Below are 21515 nucleotides of genomic sequence, written 5' to 3' on the forward strand. Positions count from 1 at the left end.
AATTTGGTCTTGTTTCAAGTGAAGTATTAAGATTTTAGAAGTCGTTACTGGACTAAATGAGACGTTACGATGAAAATGTCTTTGCTGTGGAGAATTTTAAGCAAGCCAAGGGGGCTATTAGACAGATAAAAAATAATGAGGGGGATAATGATTTGAGACCTTAACACCAGACTTTATCACTAACTCCCCTTGCGTCCTCTGCTCTGCTTGTGCTCGCAGCAAGGGTGCACATCACAAGGACCACCCTAGAGTGTCTCAATGGAGACTACGAGGTGGAACCGGGCTTCGGCCACGAGAGACATGCCTTCCTCCAGAAACATCACATAGAGACATATTTCATCGTGCCATCACACAGACGCAAGGTACGCCAGAATTGTCTCTATTCTGCATTTTCTCTCTTTCTCTTTCCAGTGTGCCATGTGATAGGTAACACATCTGTCAGTGTTAAAGTAGTTAATCCATTGCTGCAGAGAGGGAGGCGGGTCATGTGTAAAGCTGGCGTAGACATGGCTAGTTTCACTATCTGACACCGACTGTACATGTGAACTAGAGCTGAGTGTGTGCCGTAGCATTTTAAATCTGCAGCTAAGAGCTCATGCACAGTATTTGTGTGAACACGCAAACACACACACACACAAACAAACACTTGACATGTCCAGGTTTTCTAATGTTGACCACTCACATTTACTGTAGAACTCCCACTCAAGCCTACTGTTTCCGTGAATAGAGGAAATTAGACAATTCTCCAAAGCCCTTTAAAGGGATGTGGTGGCTTTTCCTCTCATCCTTGAATGAATAATGCACATTTTTCTAAGGTTTATTGTTAATTGTTTGGATTTTGGTTTCCAGAGTAATAAAGAATAATACGGTTGTAGGTAAATAGAGGTCCGAAATGATGAGTTTTATTGTTATAAAGCAGTTTTGACATTTTTAGAACAGTTTTAACATGACATATATTACAAATGTCTGCAAGGCTTCAGAGAGTGGAAAATAATCTCATTCAGCTCCATAAAAGTGACCATGTCTCTATTGCTTCAGCTGTACGTTGAAGTTGATGTTGTATAACAAGTTACCATGCTATGTATAGGCACACACATATGCCATATATGTAGAATACCAAAGCTAGTACGTTGATATTATTACAACATGCTTAACATTAGATAAATAGGGGAGACTGGGGTAAGTTGAGCCAAAGGGTAAGTTGAGCAGACTAGGAATTTGTAAGTTGAGTTGAACTTGTTGCTGGGAAACGGTAAAAAACATTGATCATGTGACCAAATATTTAAGAGGAAGGCATCATTTCATGGAGTCTTTGAAGGTAAGAACCACATGGGTAAAGTGGTTCGACATTTATCTCCAAAAAAACATGTTTCACTCTTGAAAGTGAATTTAGTCCATCGTAAGTTTCATGAGAATTGTGATTCGACCAAAATAGATCATTTTAAATTTGTTTCATTCATCAGCTGTGGTATCTATGAGCTGCAACATGAGGTCATAAACCTAGCATAACATTGCACCATTTCAGCTGTGGGGACTAATAAAGTCAAAATGGTAGCTCTGGGGTAAGTTGAGCCATTTGGCCAGGGGTAAGTTGAGCCACCCAGCAGAGGTGGGAGATGGATGGATCGAGGGAGAGATGGGGATAGATGGAACGAGAGGAAGATGGAGGGAGGAGTTTAATGAAGATGGAGAAGAGAGGATAGAAAGAGGAAGGAAGGAAGGAAGGATGATGAGAGGATAAGAGTTTCAGTTCAGATTATTTAAATGTGTTACTAGTCCATAACTGACCTTACTGTCAGCAAGGACACCAAGAAACTATGATTCTGGACCAAGAATTCAGTTCTAGTTTTTTCTTTCCAAAAACACAGCTGTTAATGTTCTCTTCCCAAGCGCACTTTAAGGTATTCTCATGTTAACAGCAACAACAAAACAGCTGTTTAACAGTAATATGCAATAATAATCAAAAGGTTATTGTACCTGTTGAATTGTATTGTATTGTGTATAATGAATGAAAATACACATGAATGTGAAGAAGTGACTGTTATTTAGGGAGGGAGAAGATGAGGGAGGGGTGGGGGGGAGTAGGGATACAGCTCATCTTACCCCACTCCTATGCTCAATTTACCCCATACAAGGGGTAAGTTGTGCCACAAGACCACTTGTTTTGGACATGCTATATTATCGAAACAGTTATATTTACACTCATTCTGTTTGTTTGAAGGGATGCACAACATCCTGAAATATATGCAGATATATTAGTTAGTGACAAAACAATGATTGCCTTGATGTAGTGATCCTAAATATGAAAAATGGTTCATCTTACCCCAGTCTCCTTACAAAGCATTAGCTAGTAATATGTTAAATGCTATATATATATATATATATATATATATATATATATATATATATATATATATATATATATATATATATATATATATATATATATATATATAATTTTTATTTATTTATTTATTTTTTTTTAATTACAGCAGCTTAGCATGCATGCCACTTGCTAAATGTAGCCAAGGTACTGTATGATGATGTATCCATTTTCTGACTAACCTAAAATTTGCCCTTTCATTTATTCTGTCTACTCTCTTCTGACTTGCTATTTTTGTTTGTGTATAGTATAAAACCTTCAATAAATATGTGAAACATTAATGGCAAACATCAGGTTTCAACCTCCTGTAGCTATTGCATGCTAACACACTAACTGTACGTACTGTTGGATGACATGATTGCTTTAATTATACATTTTCTTGCCAGCTTAAACAAACCCATTTTATTGTATATTTTTTTAGTTTAATTTATTCTGCTTTGTTGGTTGTTATACCTGAAGGACAATTTTGTGTATGTTAAAAAAAAACCTTATATCAATTTAACAATATGTAAAACTTTAGGGCTGTACAAAACAATTAGCTTGTGATGCTAAATGCTACATACTGTGCATTTCTTTAACCTCCTAGCTGTAGGTACTGATGACTAAACTAAGACCTTTTACATAAACTAATAGACTGAAATTAGGTTGTATATTTGTGTATGTTATAACACCTTACAACAACTGAACATACAAACAAAACATCAGCTTGTGATATGCTAAATGCTACATGAGCTTTATAACCCCCTGTAGCTGTAGGCATGCATGCTAACATGCTAACCTGTATGAAGACATGCACACATTTACTTTATTTCCCTGAAGAATGCAAGCTGGAAAAGAGCCTGATAACAGTTTCCAAGAAGATAAATTGGATGATTAATTTATTTTTCCAACAAAGTGCACACACTCTGAATGTGTTGGAGGCTCTGCCACAGAGTGGAACTGTTCATGAGGCAGTGAGGCTGAGAGGATTGATCTGTTACACAAAAAGTGTGTAAGGAGATAATTAGCGGGAAAAGAAATCTAAACTTGAAGTGGGTTTTTTTTAATGTCTTGCCTCTAGTTCTGTCTTTTTGTTCTGTCCATCCCATTATTTTTGCCCTCTTTTCCAGATCTTTCCAGGTCTTATTCTATCAGACATCAAACCTGCCAAGAGGATGAAGTTTAAGACAGTGTGCTACCTGCTAGTGCAGCTGATGCACTGTAGGAAGATGTTCAAGGCTGAGATCCCCTTCTCCAATGTCATGACCTGCGAGGATGATGACAAGGTATGTAAAAGTGTGTCAGACAGATCAGTTTGTGTTTGCTCATGTGTGTAGAGCTACAAGGATTTGTTGTTAACGATTAAAAAATTCATCGGGCAGCTATTTTCATCAGCGATTAATTGGTTTCAGTGATATGATTTTTCAAAAAAGTCCAAATTGTATGATTCCAGCTTTTTAAGTATGAATATTCCTGGTTTCATTCCTCCTCTATGACAGTGACATATATGTTTTTAGGTTGAAGACAAAACAAGAACAGATAAATTGATAAAATAATCAACAGATTAATTGACAATGAAAGTTATCGTTCAGTGCAGCCTTGCATACAGAATATTGCTGGTTTACGTGGTGAGAGAAATCCTTTTAATGGGTCTGTATGTCCATTTGTAGTGGAGTAAAATCCTGCTTGGATTCCTAGTCTGCCAGACACACACGCGTGCACACACGCACACACACACACACACACACACACACGCACACACTGTAATCTGGATTTCTAGATTTCGTGGCATCATAAGTACTACAGTGCACAGTGCATTACAACTACTTGTTGGAAAGTAAACCAGTGGAATGATATTATGAGCAACTCCTGACATCATGGCTCTCAATCCTGCAGAGTGTGTGTGTACATCTGCTGATATTGATGTGGCCGTGCTTGCAACATTCATTTGAGCTCATTCATGTGTTCTTGTTAACGTTGTGGGTGCATTTGCTTTAAAACTACTATGACGCAGCAGTGCAGTCACAGTGCTGCCAGTTCTCCCGAGGATCGACTGTTGGTGTTTGGAGGTTTATGATTGGTGTTGTGGCGTCAGAAATAGCCTGCTAGCTGTAATCTGCCGGACTGTGTGAGCGTGGCCAGGCATTAGTACTTCATGATTCTGATGATGTTGCATTATGACTGCTGGTAATCACCCGCAGCCTGGTATCATCTCTTCTAATAGCATTAGCCACATTGTTACATGATTATCCAAGTAGCCAAAATCCCAGCATTGTGACACAGTGGAATTTTATAATGGATTATGACACTGCACATTATAATAGTCAGAGCTGCCACTCTCTACTGAATACAGGTATGATTCGGAAAGTGTCAGCCAAAATAAACTACGGGAGACAGAACAGTGTGACGCACAATATGTTTGGGGTAATGTAATCAGAAAGCTGCTGGATAAGAGCTTAGATTTTTGCAATCACCTCCAAAATCCTTTGTCCTTAAATGGTCCGTACAAATCCTGGCAGGGGTTGTGGATTTATTTGATTTGAAGATTGAAATTATTTTTATTTAAGCTCGACATTCTACAAAATTCCTGAAACAAGTGGAACTGCACCAGAAACCCACTGGTATTTTTAAGAGAAACACCCCAATTGCTTTTATAATGCTTGTTAAGAAAGATGTGTATAAGGATCAAAATAGTATTACAGTCTTTGTGTCATCTCCAGTTAGACTAGATGATTTTGTGAGAGAGTGACTGTTTTTTTCTTTTGTTGAAGCAGGTGTACGAATTTGATATAGTCTTGTAGCTGTCAAATACCAAAATGCCATAACTGACTCACAGCCCCCTCTTTTCAAACCCACAGTTAAGACTTAAACTATAAATCGGCCTATAAAAACACACTGTACCATACAAAAAATGATTTATATATCCTTATTGTGAAAGAATGATGACGTTTTTAGATAAAATCCAATTTTAACTTTGGTTTGAACTTACTTGTTGGAGGCATCATGACAAACTGAGCTTGGTGAATAGTTTAGCACTAAAATCCTAATTACAGCAATTTACATTTTTATGGAATCTCCCAGACTTGCATTTTCAGATGTAGAGACCAAGCTGTGCAGATGTAGGAAAAGACAACATACACACATTATTTCCTCCTTTTGCTGGCTGCCCATCCACTATCAAATCTAATTCAAAATCTTGAGTTGCTGTGGATTCATAGATCTTCCAACCAAAAGGTTTGTTAAATACGGTATCCCACAGTTTTGTCTAAAATGCCATCTCAGTCGCAGCTTCTACGAAGAAACAGTTTTAAGTTAAAAAAAGATTTCGTCATTTACAATTTTGCTTGACTTTACTTAAACTCGCTTTACATTTTGGACTGTTTTTTTTTCACTTTTATTTGGCTCTATCAGTTACTGTCGTCAAGAGGTTGTGTTTTTGCTTGTGTCTTGTTGGCTGGTTGGTAGGTCTGTTGACAGGATTACACAAGAACAACTGGATGGATTTCCATGAAACTTGGATCCAGAATAGACCTGTTTGGTTCAGCTCTAGATAATGGGACAGATTAAGAAATGGTTTATCACTGTCTTTAAAATTCTGAGACATTCTCTTTAATTTCTTAAGGAATAATGCATGGATCTTGATGAAAAAAATCAGGGTACAATTTGACATGGATAAAAGGGAAATGTTGGGCCTTGGCGGAGGTATTAGCTCTACTTAATGCTAAAGTATTGTGGGTAGTAATTAGCCATCATTCATTTTTTTTTCTTACAATGACATGTCAAAGTGTCTTCAGTGAGAAACAAGAATGCTTTCTTTTTTTTCTGTGTATATGCATTCCACACATTTAAGGTAAATTAAAGGAGAACTTCGGTCGATTTAAACATGCAGCTTCATTGCTCAAGCTACCCTTGACTTGCCAGTACCGAAGACGCAAACACATTTGGTCCAACCATTACAGAGCTCCGTGAACAGAGACTTAGCATTGACAGCTAACAGCATGGGGTCAGAACTTTACACTGTGTTCTAAGCGTCTTAACATGCTCCACATCTCACACCGAATGTTATGCAACAACAGCAGACACCTTAGCACACAGCACTGTAGCGTGTATGACTCAAAATGAATAAAAAAGTAGTTAAAACGTGTTAAAAAAAGTTAAAAGTGTGTTTGTGCAAGGAGCTACTTACCTGTTTGTTGACATCCGTGTGTTCCGGTAGCTAGACCAAACTAGCATATCCATCGAGTGTGCACTTAACAGGCTTAACAGGCTATTGTAAGGCTCATGGCTCATGACAGGCTGTAACATGGACATGTACATTTTGAACATAAACACGAAAATGCTGGATTACGTTTCCGTCTCTGCCAGTGAGGGAGTAAGCGCACGCTCGACGGATTGACTAGTTTGGTCTAGCTACCGGAAGACACGGATGTCAACAAACAGGTAAGTAGCTGCTTGCACAAACACAACTGTTTTAACTACTTTTTTATTCGGTTTGAGTCATACACGCTACAGTGCTGCGTGCTAAGGTGTCTGCTGATGTTGCATAACATTCGGAGTTCTCCTTTAATGCATCTGTACACCAGCTGGTCCTGCCCAGAGATTTGTGAATTGGTGAAAATTATTTTTCTTTTAAAAGGCTCTTAGCAAACAACCCTCAGCCAAACTTTACATTTTTCTACCTCGCCAGTGGTAATGAGGTATAAAGTTTTCTGTCTCATAAAACTTTTTGTGTTGTGGTACATGACAGGGGAATGCCAGCATGGCTGTAGCCTTTTCATCATTGTGTTGTCTGTTTGGTGTCTGACAGCGGAGAGCCCTGCGGACTGCATCGGAGAAGCTGAGGAGTCGGACGTCCTTCTCAGCCACCGCCGTGCAGCATTCGCCAGGAACGCGAGTCAATCGCTACATCGGGCGGCTCATCGAAGCGCGGCAGACCGAGTCAGAGACAACAGACCTCAACTTCATCACCCTGTTCTACAGGAGCAGAGAGAGAGAGCGCAGAGTGAGGACACACACATGTACACACACTGAACATCTGCAGAGTTTCTATTAACAAATGGATGCAAAATGTAACAAATATATACTTTCCTTATTACACACAAAGTAACATGCTTCGTGACTGCACTCCCCTTGTCTCTCACACACACCCTACACAGTCTCTAATTCTCGTTCTCCCCTCTCTCCCTCTCTCCTACGCCTGTTGTCTAAGATGTCTGTGTGTGTGTGTGTGTGTGTGTGTGTGTGTGTGTGTGTATCTATGTGTGTGGATGAAGAATCCACCCACCCTCTCTCAGGAGGTGGTGCAGATAATGATTTGGGAACGTCTGAGCACCACACGCGATATCTGCTTCCTATGTGTGCGTGGGCAGAGCCATAAAGGAACAGGGACTGTGTGTGTATGTGTTTGTGTGTCAGTATCAGTTTTTGTGTTTTTGTCCTTGTGCAATCTAGACACCCAAACCCTGTACACAGTGAAAACTAGTTAATTGTCTCTCATTTTAACATATTTTAGGAGTCAGGAAATCACCCCCAGTAGAAAATTGAGGACACAAATGAGAACAAAGTGTTTATTTACTCCCACACAGCTTCGGTCAAAATATTTCTTTCATAAGATGCTTGCAGATTTCAACTGTTGTTCCAGAAATGTAGATGTGACCTCTAAACATTGCCCCTGGAAGGTCGCTCAGTAGTTGGGTGGTTGTTCTTTTTGCTGTTGGTTGTGAAATATTGTCCTGTGCACCAGTGGTGTAGTTTACGTGATACGCAGGTATACGCCGTATACCCACTAAGAAAGCTCCAGGATTTCCGTAAACCCACTTAAAAATGTGCAATGATCCGTAACAATATAGTTTTGTGGCAGAACTGGAACTTCAGTGATTTTGTTTCGCAAATACCGGGTAAATAACTGCAATAAAATACATTTTGCAGGGGAATGCGTCTCCTCTTTTCCCCTCCATTCATAAAATCCACTGTGTGCGCTCCGCTCTTTCAAGTGTCCGACGTTTGGTTCCGTTTGCAGCTCTTTCGGACCGGCACTGCCTCAGTGTCTGTGTCTGCTGCTGCGCTGCTGCGGTGGTTGCTTCCGCTGCTGCCCACCTTGTGCCGACTGTCGCGGCTGCTTTCCCCTCCATGTATTCTGCCCTCAGCTCCTCTGACAGCTGCTGCAGGACTTTCCTCTGGGCTCTCCTGCTGCTGGTGCTCCTTGAATAAGATGCGGGTATTGATCCCAGCCAGGTCGAGGTTAGAAGACCGCCACTGGACATCTCCGTATACCGCCTTTGACAGAGTACGCCCTCGCATCTGGTCCGGGAGGTCCACGCCGTACTCGGTGTTATAGTACATCACAGACTCTGGTTTTACCTTCGCCCCACTAAAGGTGCCCACACCTGTGTGCAGGTGCTCAGGATGCAGACATTCTTCCTCGGCTCTCCCTGCTACACATTCAGAGTCGCATCACTTCAGCACCGAACAGTTCCGCTTGCTGTTTCACGGAGGAGGACTCGTTTTTGTTTGCCCATGGTGCCAACCAGGCTATATAATACAACTTTATAATAATTAACTTACAAGTTAATTAGCAAAGAAGCACAAACAATGCATGAAACCCCGCAAAATTATGTGCGGTCAATATGACCGCTTATGGCCGAATAGGTAAAACATATCATATTGTCTTTGTCTTTTGTGTAACTTATATAAAAACTATTCTAAATTAAAATACAAAGTTATTGCACATATTTGAAATCGGCCAAAAAGACCATCTTGGCCGTTCTACTGCTAGCAAGCCCTCACTTGAACTCTTCACTGCTACTAATTATTACTCCGCGCACCGGTCAGCTGAGCTGGCTACTCTTTTGTCGAAGTTTACAAGAACGGAAGTAAATTAAAATGCGGCGTTACATCGTAACGGTTGAACATAGGGAATAGTAGTACAGTAAATTCTATGGTTGCAAGTAGATATTGTTATATGTTACTAACCTCCTAATCACCTAATGATGCAACTTCCACTTCCTTTGTGTGGGTCCAGCGCAGTTGAACATATGAAATAATTTGAAATTTGGAAATTCCTGTAAGTTGCAGGGAAATATTGATATAGATTTCTAACCATCTAACCTTCATTTTGAACCACTTTGTCTATTCAGACTTCATTTTCTGTTATTTCAGGGCTTATTAGATGACCCTTGAATAGTTTCAACTCTGTAATCTTTCATTGGTATCACATAATTACTAAATAATCAACTCTAACAAGTACTGATTGGGAAGTACTATGTGCATGCCATGTACAAGAAAAATATGTTTCTAGGCATTGTACTGTACACATCAACGCTTTAATATAAAAGTGGCTGGTAAAAATGTTGAGTGGCTGGTAGATTTTAGAATTTACCAGCCACAGTGGCAGGTGGACAAAAAAGTTAATTTCCATCCCTGGTGTGTGTGTGTGTGTGTGTGTCCACTAACGTTAGTCAATAGAATACAATGCTCTCATCCCACTATATATCTCCTTGTTTCTTTTACGTGAGAACTGGCCAGCCATGTGGACTGCTAGGGAATTTAAAAACAGGCATCCTTGGTTAGACTGGAGGGACAGAAAGTTAGGTAAATATCAGCCAACATGCAAAGCCCTGATATAAACAATTGAAATTCATAAAATCAATTGCTATATGCAAATGATAGTATAGTTAATTCATGGTCATCTTAAAGAGTACCCGATATGGGTATTTCAATGGCCGATGCTGATATCATGTTGTTGTTTTTTTGCATCTGATAACATACAACAAGACACAAAATTGCAAAACTTAAAGGGATATTCCAGTGTAAATTTAATTCATGGTTTAACACACGCGACAACGAGTGAGATCAAGTTAGCAGACGGCTAGCTCGTAGTTTTAGCAACCTCAGAAAATTGACTGTGCTGAGACCCTATTTGTACTGTTGCTGTTGTTTGGTGCTGTTCTGAGCATTATTTGTGGCTTTTTGATGGCGGTCTCTTGTTGGAGGTGTATACTGCAGTATATTATTGTGCGTTATTTCTAGGGATGCTGATACTGATGATTGAATGTTGCTTATAATATATTATTACTTTTGATAAATTGTGTTGCTTATAGTAAATTGTTGATAATACATACCCAGTCTTTCAGAATGCTTTCAATTATGTGTGGATGCATGTAGCCTACTGTATGCGTTAGTGAGTGTGGTGATGCATATGGGGTGTCAGTCTGGGACGTGTGTGTCCGAGACTGGGAGAGAATCATCACAGTATACCCACTACAATAAGCTAGACTACACCACTGCTGTGCACGCAGGAGAAGCCTTGGGGCTGAGTCAGCAAGTAGGACTGCTAACCTCCTTGCACAGCTAACTGAGCCACTGTTACTAGCCTACCATACAGCAGTTATGTTTAGCAGCAATTAGCACTTACTTATCAACAAAGCTACCAGTATCTGGAAACTCCATAAATCACCTTGATTCTGTAACAGGCCTCTGTTTCCGCGTATGGTTCCTGTAATGAGGCGTCCATCCAGAGCCTGCTGGTAAGCAATTACTTCAGCAAAGTAAAGCTATCTGACCGTAGCATGGACATATAATCAACATATGTCAAATTATGACAGTGAAACAAGTCATTTTGTGGGGATTGTGGTGATCACAAAAAAAATGTTGCTCACTAGGTAGAGCTGGTGGACCAGAGATTGGAATGTCGCTGGTTCGAATCCCAGCTCCCGTGGGGCAGAACTGAGCTACATGTCGAAGTATCCTTGAGCAAGATACTGAACCCCAAAATTGCTCCTGATGTGCAGTTGGCACCTTGTGTGGCAACCTCTGCCATCAGTAAGGGTCCTGCGATGAGCTGGCGACTCATCCAGGGTGTACCCTGACCTTCGCCCATAGGGTTAACTGGAATTGGCCCCAGTAACCCCCGCAACCCCTTGAAAAAGAGGGATAAAGCATGGAAGAAAATGAAATGAAACAAAACAAAAAAAATGGTCCAGCGTTTTTAAAAAATGGTCCAGCGTTTTTATCTTATGGGATAAGGTATTTTTGAGCTGCAGTGTATTGTGTTGTAATTAGATGGTTTGGCGGGTACAAAAGCCTGGCCGTATTCCTGGAAACTTGGTACATAGTTGATGCATGTCTGGTGGAGGAAAGCAGAAAATATTTCCTCCATAAAATAGATCTAGTTTCATAGAAATTGTTTGATATAGGCCCAAACCTGCAGAAACCAGGCCTGTGGCAGCTGACCAATCAGGGGAGACTGGGCTTTCTGGGAGGCGGGCCTTGTAGAAGCTAAAACATGTGTTCAGACAGAGGTGCTGCAGGAATGGACAGTACTGGAAAACATGTAGTATTCTAGTAAACACACCAAATTATGGGTTAACCGGAAAAAGGAGCATATGAGGCATCTACATTAAGAATGATAGTTTTACACTATGTCCTACATGTGCTTTTTTGTGTGTAAGGTAAGGATCCCCCCTCAGGAAAGGATATATTACCTGCGCCTTCTTAGATCCAGATAAACATCAGATAGGATGGATGGATGAATTCCTCTTATGTTGACATTTTCCCTCTGTTTTTTTTTCCATTTCCCTCAGTATCACCAGGTGTATGATGACCATTTCATCAGTGCGGTGGTTCTCTCTCTGATCCTCGCTGCTCTGTTTGGCCTTATCTATTTGCTCATGATCCCACAGTATGTACACTCACACACTCACCACACACTCCTCCACATTTGCAGCTTATCCATTCGTGTAGTGTAATTGGATCGATCGTGCTGTGGTGTAGTGAGACCATTAAAGACAAGGTGTTTTCACTGCAGTCGGTGGAAAACTAGGTGAAGCCCTTCTCATTCTGGTCTCTCCTCTGCTCTGCTCTCTCAGGGGGATGCTGGTGCTGCTGCTGCTGGTGCTGTGTGTGTGTTTCCACGTGGCCTGTGTCATGTACCTGCATCTCACCAGTGTTCAGGTAGGACTCACAGACCTCCTCCTGCACCATTCTGCTCAGAGACTAGACTCCTCGGTCCACAGGGTGTGCACTGATGCCACTTTTTCACTTGATACGACCGTCTACAAAACAAATGAGTGGCAAAACTGGAGTAGTGATACTGGAAAGAAAACAAATGAATATACTGACAACAAAGATGCCATGGGAATCAACAATAATCTGTGCGTTAGTAGTGGTTATTGAAATGTTGCCAGATTTTTCACACATAGATGATGAACGCAATATTTATGATGTTGGTAATTTCTTTCTGCAGATAAGACATTTTCACAATGACAGATCCTCACATTTGAGTTGCTGGAAACAGGGAATGTTTGGCATTTTTGCTGGATAAACGATATGGTATTTTCTGCTCCTGGGAGTTTCTCAATTAAAGCAAAAAATCTAAGAAATAGAAGAGAGAAAAACGATCAATCTCATGTTGCTCAGGCAGACATAACACAGGTCTTGCTGTTATTATAGATTTTATTGTGGAAAGGTTACATAGTATATCTTTACTTACCTGGATGGGGATAAATTGTAATCAGGCGGCTCTTCTAGACGCTCCAAATTTTATGGAACTGAATTGCCCAAATTCTGAACTTGAAACGAGTCATTTCGCGGTGGTTGTGAGGCTTCTATTACCATTTTACAGATGCGTCTTTCACAATGTTAGCTTTTGGGAAAAAGTCCCCAGTGCATCACATGATGATGTAATTACACAGCTTGGCCACGACAACAACTGGCTTCAAGGACTTTATCTCGAGGATGAGGCCAGTCGTCTTCTTTGCAGAGGAAGTTATGGTCAAGCGAACAGCCTTAAATAGTCCTTCTCATAGTCTTTGTTGGTATTACCGGGGGACTTAAAACCACACCGCGATCCACTGTATCAGGGTATATAACATCATGCTATCCACTGGAAGGTGTGCTGTCTTCAGTGAGTAAGAACAGGACACACCTCCAGAAATAGGAAATCAGTATGTGGTGGCCATTCTTGATTTTGTGGTGGACCGCATCACAAATAAATTAATGTATGGGGAACACTGTCAAACGTCTCTCTGAGACTGTAGCTCAGGTAGCATCACATCAAGAAGGTCAACTGAAACTTTAAAATAAAATAAAAAACATCCAGAATTTTGCACAAACTTTTGAATCCTGGCTTTTGGTGTTTGTATTCTTCCAGGAAGAATAGTTATTGCACTTAATAGGAGATGTGAACACCTTTTCTGAATAGGTTCTGACAGCTAACATTTAACCCCTTTTGACAACCTCTTCCTCTGCAATCCTGTAATGTTTTTCCAACGAGAAAATTGTTGCCAGCCTCTGTCTATCTCGATGACCAACTCCTAATTATTGCGTAACATTATTGGAAGGAAACAAGCATTACTTTCACATTTTGTTTTGCCAATTTTCTTGAAATCCCATTAAAATTCATATGCAAACAAAGCTTATTTCAGCAGTGCCTTTTAGCACAGTGTTAAATAACTGTCATGAGAAAGTTCTTACACTCCACAAGGTCAGCTGTGTTGGATCATAAACTCTTACTGGCTGTATTTTCTGTATATGATCCCAGCCCTGTTTGCTTAAGCAGTCCTGAGGACTGAAATAAAGTGTAAGGGTTTTTGACTTCTCTCTCCGTAAATGTGAGACTCCAGATGCTGATTGCCAGAGACTTGTCACAGAGTTTGGTGTGACCGTGACAACTTCTATTTGCTTTGACATCACGTTCACACTCTCTATATGACACTGTGGAGTCATGCTACATTGAGCTGGCATCATATCCTTTAAGCATCTTCTCTAATAGGCCTACACATAATGAGCCACGTCACAAAATGCACTCATTTCATTTCCACTCCTGGCTAATGATGTGTCTAAAATGCTATTGAGGTAGATAAACAGGTGCTTAATTTACTGAATTGTTCGCCTTCTCTCTCCCTGGTTTTTAGTGCCAACCAGGCTGCCTCACCATCCATATCCGAACGGTGCTCTGTATATTCCTCGTTCTGCTCACCTACTCTGTGACCCAGGCCTGTGTGGTAAGTGTGTCGGTAAGATAACAACCAGTCTATTTATATACTTAATAATTATGTCCTTAAGTTCAAAATTATTTGTTAATCACAGTATCATACAAATTTGATTTAAAAAGTGTTTGAGATTAAAATAATATATATATATATATATATATATATATATATATATATATATATATATACATATATATATATATATATATACATATATATATATATATATATATATATGTATATATATATATATATATATATATATGTATATATATGTATACACACACACACATATATATATATATATATATATATATATATATATATATATATATATATATATATATATATATGTATATTTTCTTATATATTTTCTTATATATTATAAGAAAGAGAGAGAGATGGAAAAACAGAAGAGTTGTTCATGGTCCTTCCCCTAACCCCAAGGCCACAGGGCAACACAGCTGGATCTCTCGAATATTGGATGGATAAAAATAATGATAATAAAACAAAATGATACAAAATGCTGAAAAAAATACTTCAGTTGATATTTCCTTGTTCATCCAGCAGATTTAATTGTTCACACGTCTCTGCAGTACATTAGTTGGCAGAGTAACGAATCACAGCTGAGCAGATGGTGCTGCGGTGTCTCAGAGGAATAAAACATTTATTGTTCAAGTGTAAAATACTCATTAAAACATTTTAACGAAAATTGGTTAATGTCAGCATCAGCTCGAGAACTCCAGAAGTCAGGCTCTCTCTCTCTCACTCTGTGTGTGTGTGTGTGTGTGTGTATTTTAATTAATCAAGTCTACAAACAAATGTCAAAAAGGAACCAGAGCCTGAAGAGGTTCCTTGAAAACAACTTGTAGGAAGAAATATATCAACAAGACAGAGTCTGCAGCCGTGCTACCACCTCAGTCAGGCTGCTTAGGCTCAGTGGTGCTAACTGCTCACAGCATGATAGCATGCGTACAATGACTGCTAACAATTTGATGTGTGAAATTTGGTACAAACATTCATGTCCTCCTCATGATGAATTTTAACACTATTAGTGAGCTCACTTTTCATTTGGCACCATAATTAGGTCACAGTTTACCTACCCACAAAATGTGGCATTCCCATCAGCCTCAGTAGTAATTTGTGTTTAGTGTCATTGCTAACACACTAAACTAACATGGTGAACATAGCAAATATTACAATTGCTAAACATCAGCAAGCTAGCATTGCCATTGTTGCCATACTATAGTGATGTTAGCTTTAGTGTTACTCAACTTGTAGTTTTAGTACAAAGTCTTCCCAAGTTCAGCTGAGACATTTAAATCCACCTTTCCAACAGAACTGCACATCTTATATGTTTATTATATCATAGATGGTGTAATAAACCATCTAAAAATAATAAGCTCACTCATATTAATGGTGGGTGGTTGCTTTATATGACCCACCTTCCTCCAGGTGGGATGTGTTCCCTGGGGGCCAGTTGGGACGAACTCCAATGACTCAGTGGAGGACGCCCCTGCTGATGACAACAGCACAGGAGTGGACAGAGCTTGTCCCAACATGGCGTACGCCCTGCTGTCCTGCGTGGCCGGCAGCCTCACTCTCGTCCCCTACCTCCGAGTATCCTCGCTCCCCAAGATCCTCTTGCTCCTCCTCCTCTCTGTCACCTACACCGTTGTCATGGAGACCAGCGGCTATCGCCAAGCTGTGGGGTGAGGCAGGGCTGCATGTGATTTTTTTGTTGAATAAGGGAAATGTGTGTTTATGGTCCAGTATGGTTTAATTTGTGTCATATTTGCTTCTGAGGGATTTATTTTGTATTTGCTGTATACATATGTCTATATCTATCTATCTATTTATCTATTTATCTATCTATCTATCTATCTATCTATCTATCTATCTATCTATCTATCTATCTATATATCTATATATATTATATATAAAAGGAACCAAAAACCCATTCTTGTTTGTGTCTTTCAGAGGAGGGTTTCTCCACACTCAGGGGTATGATCCTGTGTTGGCGGTCTTATTGTTTTCTGGAGCTCTGGCTCTTCACTCTCGACAGCTAGACCTGAAGCTGAGGCTCGACTACCTGTGGGCAACTCAGGTATGTCTGTTTGTGAACGGCACACACCTGTAACTGTTCATACAAGCACAAAGCTTTTACTTTGTATTAATACTGCAGCCGTTGGTCTTTCTGTCAAGGAACCACATCCCTAATAAAGTGTCATACAGATGCTCCCTACCTGGTGAGAATCTCAATTATTTAAGTGAAAATAAGCTATGTACAATGTCTAAAAAAAAGACCCATATGTCACTGAAATGACACTTATGTGAGTGCTTGTTTAATAGGGTGTAATAAGATATATTTTGACTAAAATGTTGACGTACATGTTTGATAAGATTTTGAGTTTTTGCCGTGTGACTTTGTCAAAGTGTGAATGAATGAATCATTAATTGTTGTTTTCATTGAGTATATTTATTTTTATATTTTTTCAAATGTTTTAGGTAATCACGCAAAATACAAAAACAGGCACAAATATCGAAGAAATTCTTGAAACAACTTGATCTCTGGCAAAAAATGAAATTGGCTGAATTATTCTGACTGAATTTTGAAAAATGTAATTTAAAACACTTTGATATAATGTTTGTTTGTGTGTTTGCATGCAGTCCTGTTCAGTCTTAGTGGATCATCAGTGTTTGTTTCCATTTTAGGAATGGCAGTGAGCGTTTGTCTTGTTTGCAAATCATTATCTCCCTCTAGTGATAAGGAACAGCAATTACATCTCCCTGTGAGCTTTGTGCTGCACTGAAGCTGTATTGTGTTTGGACAATAGAGCATCAGTTTCACTTTGGATCTACATTTCACTCTGTGAGGTCTCACTTCTCCGTCTCCACCTTTGTGTGTGCATGTGTGTGTGTGTTTGTGTGTGTGTGTGTGTGTGTGTGTGTGTGTGTTGTGTGATTGTTCATCCAGGCGGAGGAGGAGAGAGACGACATGGAGAAGGTGAAGCTGGACAACAAGAGGATCCTGTTCAACCTTCTGCCGGCTCATGTGGCTCAGCACTTCCTAATGTCGAATCCCAGGAACATGGTGAGCATCAGGTGTTCAGGCTCGTCCAACACAGATCAGTCTAAAGAGAGTTAATGCCTCATAGTGTTTCCCCATACACTCGGCAGGAGCTGGTTTGGGTATTTGTATTTCAGAAGTTATCAATTTTAGTGGTTCCTGGCCTTCTTTTGCTTGTTCTCCTGAATATAAAATAGATGTCTTCGCCTGAATGACCTTTCCAAGCCTAGCGGGGTAAAAGTAAATACTATTACACAAGAAAAACGCAACCATTATGGAAACGTTTAGAAAAATAACATAAAGTTACAAAAAATAAAATAAGATGACATATGTATGAAAGGAAACCTCCTCTGGTACTCACTTCACAACCCCTTAAATTCATCTTTTGACCTATTTTGGGTTCCTAGCTCCACAATACATTTAAAAGACTACATTTCAGTTTTGACCAAGCCTTTAAATTTAATGATATAAGAGAAAAACATCATAAAATTATTGTTAAATTTTCCTCACAGAATGTATGTTACTATGATGACTAAAAAAGATAAATGTGGACTAAACCAAACGTTCAAGTATCAGATATGTGATAGGGTTGCAATTAAGTAACTATTCTCATTGCCAATTAATCTGTACTTCATTTTCTAAGATAATCGATTTGTTGTTTGATTGATCAAATGTCAGAAAATGGTGAAAAGCTGCTTAGCTAAAAGCACTCCAGTTGAAGTGGGTGCATGAGCTCGACCACGCATTGAGGATGTAAATAGCATCTTTTCAAATCAGTTTTGGATCTTGTTATATTACAGTCTCAATCTATTTCAAGAATGCTGCAATACTGTTTTGCTGTGAAGCGCCCAACATGTTTAGTGTTAGTCAGTAGTTTTGGGTGAACTTATCCTTTAAGCTAGCACATACAGCTGCATCCCAAGAGACCTTGATGTGTAAAAATCTATCAATTTAGATCAGCTGCTTTGGCAACTGAATAGGAGGATAGTTGGCCCTTTGTATGCAAAATAAAACGTCCCATAATAAAAAAAAATGCTCTGTCTTAATGTGGGAAACTCTCCCAGCTGTTTGGGACAATGGCACTGCCTCTCTGTCCGTGTGTTGTGGTGCTAAAGTGGAAGTGTGAGCTGACAGCCCCGTATGTCTGTGTGTCCACTGACTGATGAACATCCCCTCCACTGATCTTGGTTCCTTCCTCGGCCCCCTCCTCTTTCAGGAAGTGATTAAAACATACATCCTGTCAGGAAATTCAGAGCCCCCTCAGGAGGATGAGCTCTGTTTGTAAACACTAAAGCTAAAGGGCGCAGATCATACATGCTACAGACCTGGAAGTGTTTGTAGATGTGTAGAAGTTACAACATAGACAGAAACACAAAGTATGGAGGGGCAATGGTATGGGTATGGGTCATAACCAGCAGAAACTGTGCAATACATCCTGTCAGGGGATTTTCAAATTACTATCAAGAGAAACAATGTGGAGGTAAATTCACATTCCAGTATTGAAAACTAAAACATGTGTTAAAAAACAAAAAAAAAAAGCAATGTTTCAATTTAACAGCAATGTTGCAGGAAAATGTTGACGAATATTGCATCAGTTTCTAAAGTTTGTTTTTACTGTTGCAAACTATATGATAGTAAATGTTTTCATCTTGTGTTATGAAGGATCATGTTTATTTGAATGGTGATTGTGTAATTTAAACTGTATACACTACAAAATATTTTATGTCATTAGAAGAAAACTGCAATTAGAACACAGCTTTGAGGTTGCAAGTCAGAATTCAGCCTGTTTAACATATTAGAACATATTTCAGGGCTACATTTCAGCATAAACAGCTCAAAAGTTGCAAGAACACGTGCTAGAATCCAATCTACAGAAGTTTATTGTATTTACAGTATAAAGTACTCTTAAAAGCAAACAGGTTTTGCACTAAATCCTTCACAGAGACAGACAAATGTACATATACAGGCATAAAAACATATTTTCATAAAATGACAACATAAAAATCCAATAAATCACAGACAGATAATAACAGGTGATTAAAGCCTGCAAATGGTCATCTCAAAAGCATCAATAGATGTGGCCAGTCTAATGGCCAACAGGAGGCTACTCCAGAGCCGAGGAGACGCTAACGAAAAAGCACCGTTCCTGGCCTCTTTTCTCTATAAACAGGGTGCAACCAACATGCAACAGTGGGAGAGTCTGGAGGTTCTAAAAGGTTTGAGAAGACATGAGTTGATGTATGTAGAGGTGAGACCATGGAGAGATCTCTGAACAATCGGGAGGACAACAGAATTGACCTGCATGTTGAAACTTAGATCATCATCAAATTCATCTTGCAGAAAACATATTATTGCAGTCACTTAGATTCAAAGAGATTTAAAGTGATTCAGATTTCACTATCGTGATGTTACAGGATTTGGAAGTTAAAATAAGAGCAGTCAAAATTGATGCAGCATAGGCTGAGATATCAAGACTTTAGGTCACTCATAGGTTGAGCTCCAAAAATGCAGGCTCCTACATTTACCATGATCCACCTTGAAAGCGTCTTTTTTTATCATACCTTGTCTATTGTAAGTCCATGTGTTTCCAGTAATGAAAGGTAAAATGACTCAAGGGATGTACTTTCCTTGTATACTATTCCTTTTAAAATCCAGTGCTCCCAGTTTGACTGAAATAATCCTAATGATATCACAATGACATCATGTGGACTTATTTTCTTACAACTGATAAAGATCCAACCGAGCTGCAGAAAACGTATCAACAAACCTCTGAAGAGATTTAAAACAAACAGGTTTCCCCTGTGTAGCCACATGTAGCTCCATTAAGTGCATTATTAATCAAAAACTAATTAAAAACACATAAAGGAGCAATAGGTTAGTGTTTGTTGTAGACTTTGTTCAGGACTTGATATGCTACCATGAACAGACGTTACTGAGCATCCTGGTTCCTAGTTGGTATCCATTAAAAATCAGTGGGCTGTGCATCAGGCAGCGCAGGGATCGTCTGAGGCTGAGACTTGTAAATACTGGGGGCAGGAAGTCAGAAAGTATGTTTCCGGCACATTGGTGACCCCCTCGGAGCTGCAGTGTATAGAGACGATTCCTCTCTTTCCTCTGGGCTAAAGTTCACCTTTACACTGTATTCATAACACAGCTCAGTGGGACTTTGCTGCCTGGAATTCAAAGTTTTACTGTTCCAACAGTGATTTCGTTTTTTATTACGATGGGAACTACAGTGGCCACCAGAGAGCAGTTACACAAAGTTGTTCTTGAGGTTTGTGCGAAAATTGAAACCGAAAAGGTCTCAAATGATTTATAAATCTGTTTTATGTTTTTGAATGACTTGGCACCTATATATGGCTAAAGTATACGAGTTTCCCATGTCTAGCGTTTTCAAGGAATAACTTTGCAAAAAGGCTGCATTCTAATGAACCTAAAGGGAAATTACAATGGGAGTAAAGGCCATAATGTTTGTTCTTGTTTCACTTTGTGAAGGCAAATTAAATGTCATTATGAGCTGTTAAGCAGAGGTAAATGCCTCCCATGGTGGTTTATTCACGTAAAGGTGCAATACCACACTGTAAACATTCCCAGCAATATGTATTTTTGGACATTTTTGAGTAAGCAAACGGTTTTAAAAGAGAAGTTACAAGTTTCTTCATGTGTGCACTTAAACTACAATTCCGAATAGTTCACTATAGTTGACTTATCTCCTCTCCCCTCCAGGACCTGTACTACCAGTCCTACGCTCAGGTCGGCGTGTTGTTCGCCTCCATCGCCAACTTCAACGACTTTTACATCGAGCTGGACGGAAACAACATGGGCGTCGAGTGTCTCCGGCTGCTCAATGAGATCATTGCTGACTTTGATGAGGTGAGTAAGTCTTTAGTTTTGTAGTAAATCTGCAGCTTTTATATATTTTCCCTGCAGGTTTCACGTCTGCCTGCTGTGCCTCTGAAGAATGTGAAGAGAAATATGACCTCTGTAATGTCGATTTCTAATATGACGTTGTGGCCGTGGTTGAGGCTTTAAAAAAATACCATGTTTATTGATACAAAATAATATCCTTCAAAATAAGGAATTACTTACAGAT

General features: G+C 39.5%; 1 protein-coding gene across 2 annotated transcripts in view; it reads left to right on the forward strand.

Moving 5' to 3' along the window:
- adcy1a (adenylate cyclase 1a) overlaps nucleotides 1–21515 on the forward strand; it is a 53850-nt gene that overhangs the window by 22730 nt on the left and 9605 nt on the right. Inside the window, exons 8-16 of one of the 2 annotated variants that reach the window (XM_030433518.1) lie at nucleotides 3493–3648; nucleotides 7170–7364; nucleotides 11944–12041; nucleotides 12229–12313; nucleotides 14275–14376; nucleotides 15808–16064; nucleotides 16333–16459; nucleotides 17330–17446; nucleotides 21149–21295. In XM_030433518.1, coding sequence (XP_030289378.1) covers nucleotides 3493–3648; nucleotides 7170–7364; nucleotides 11944–12041; nucleotides 12229–12313; nucleotides 14275–14376; nucleotides 15808–16064; nucleotides 16333–16459; nucleotides 17330–17446; nucleotides 21149–21295 — 1284 coding nt within the window. The remainder of the gene's footprint in view (nucleotides 1–3492; nucleotides 3649–7169; nucleotides 7365–11943; nucleotides 12042–12228; nucleotides 12314–14274; nucleotides 14377–15807; nucleotides 16065–16332; nucleotides 16460–17329; nucleotides 17447–21148; nucleotides 21296–21515) is intronic. The other variant, XM_030433519.1, reaches the window with a different exon arrangement.

Source organism: Sparus aurata, chromosome 11 (assembly GCF_900880675.1).
Source record: "Sparus aurata chromosome 11, fSpaAur1.1, whole genome shotgun sequence".
NCBI lineage: Eukaryota > Metazoa > Chordata > Actinopteri > Spariformes > Sparidae > Sparus > Sparus aurata.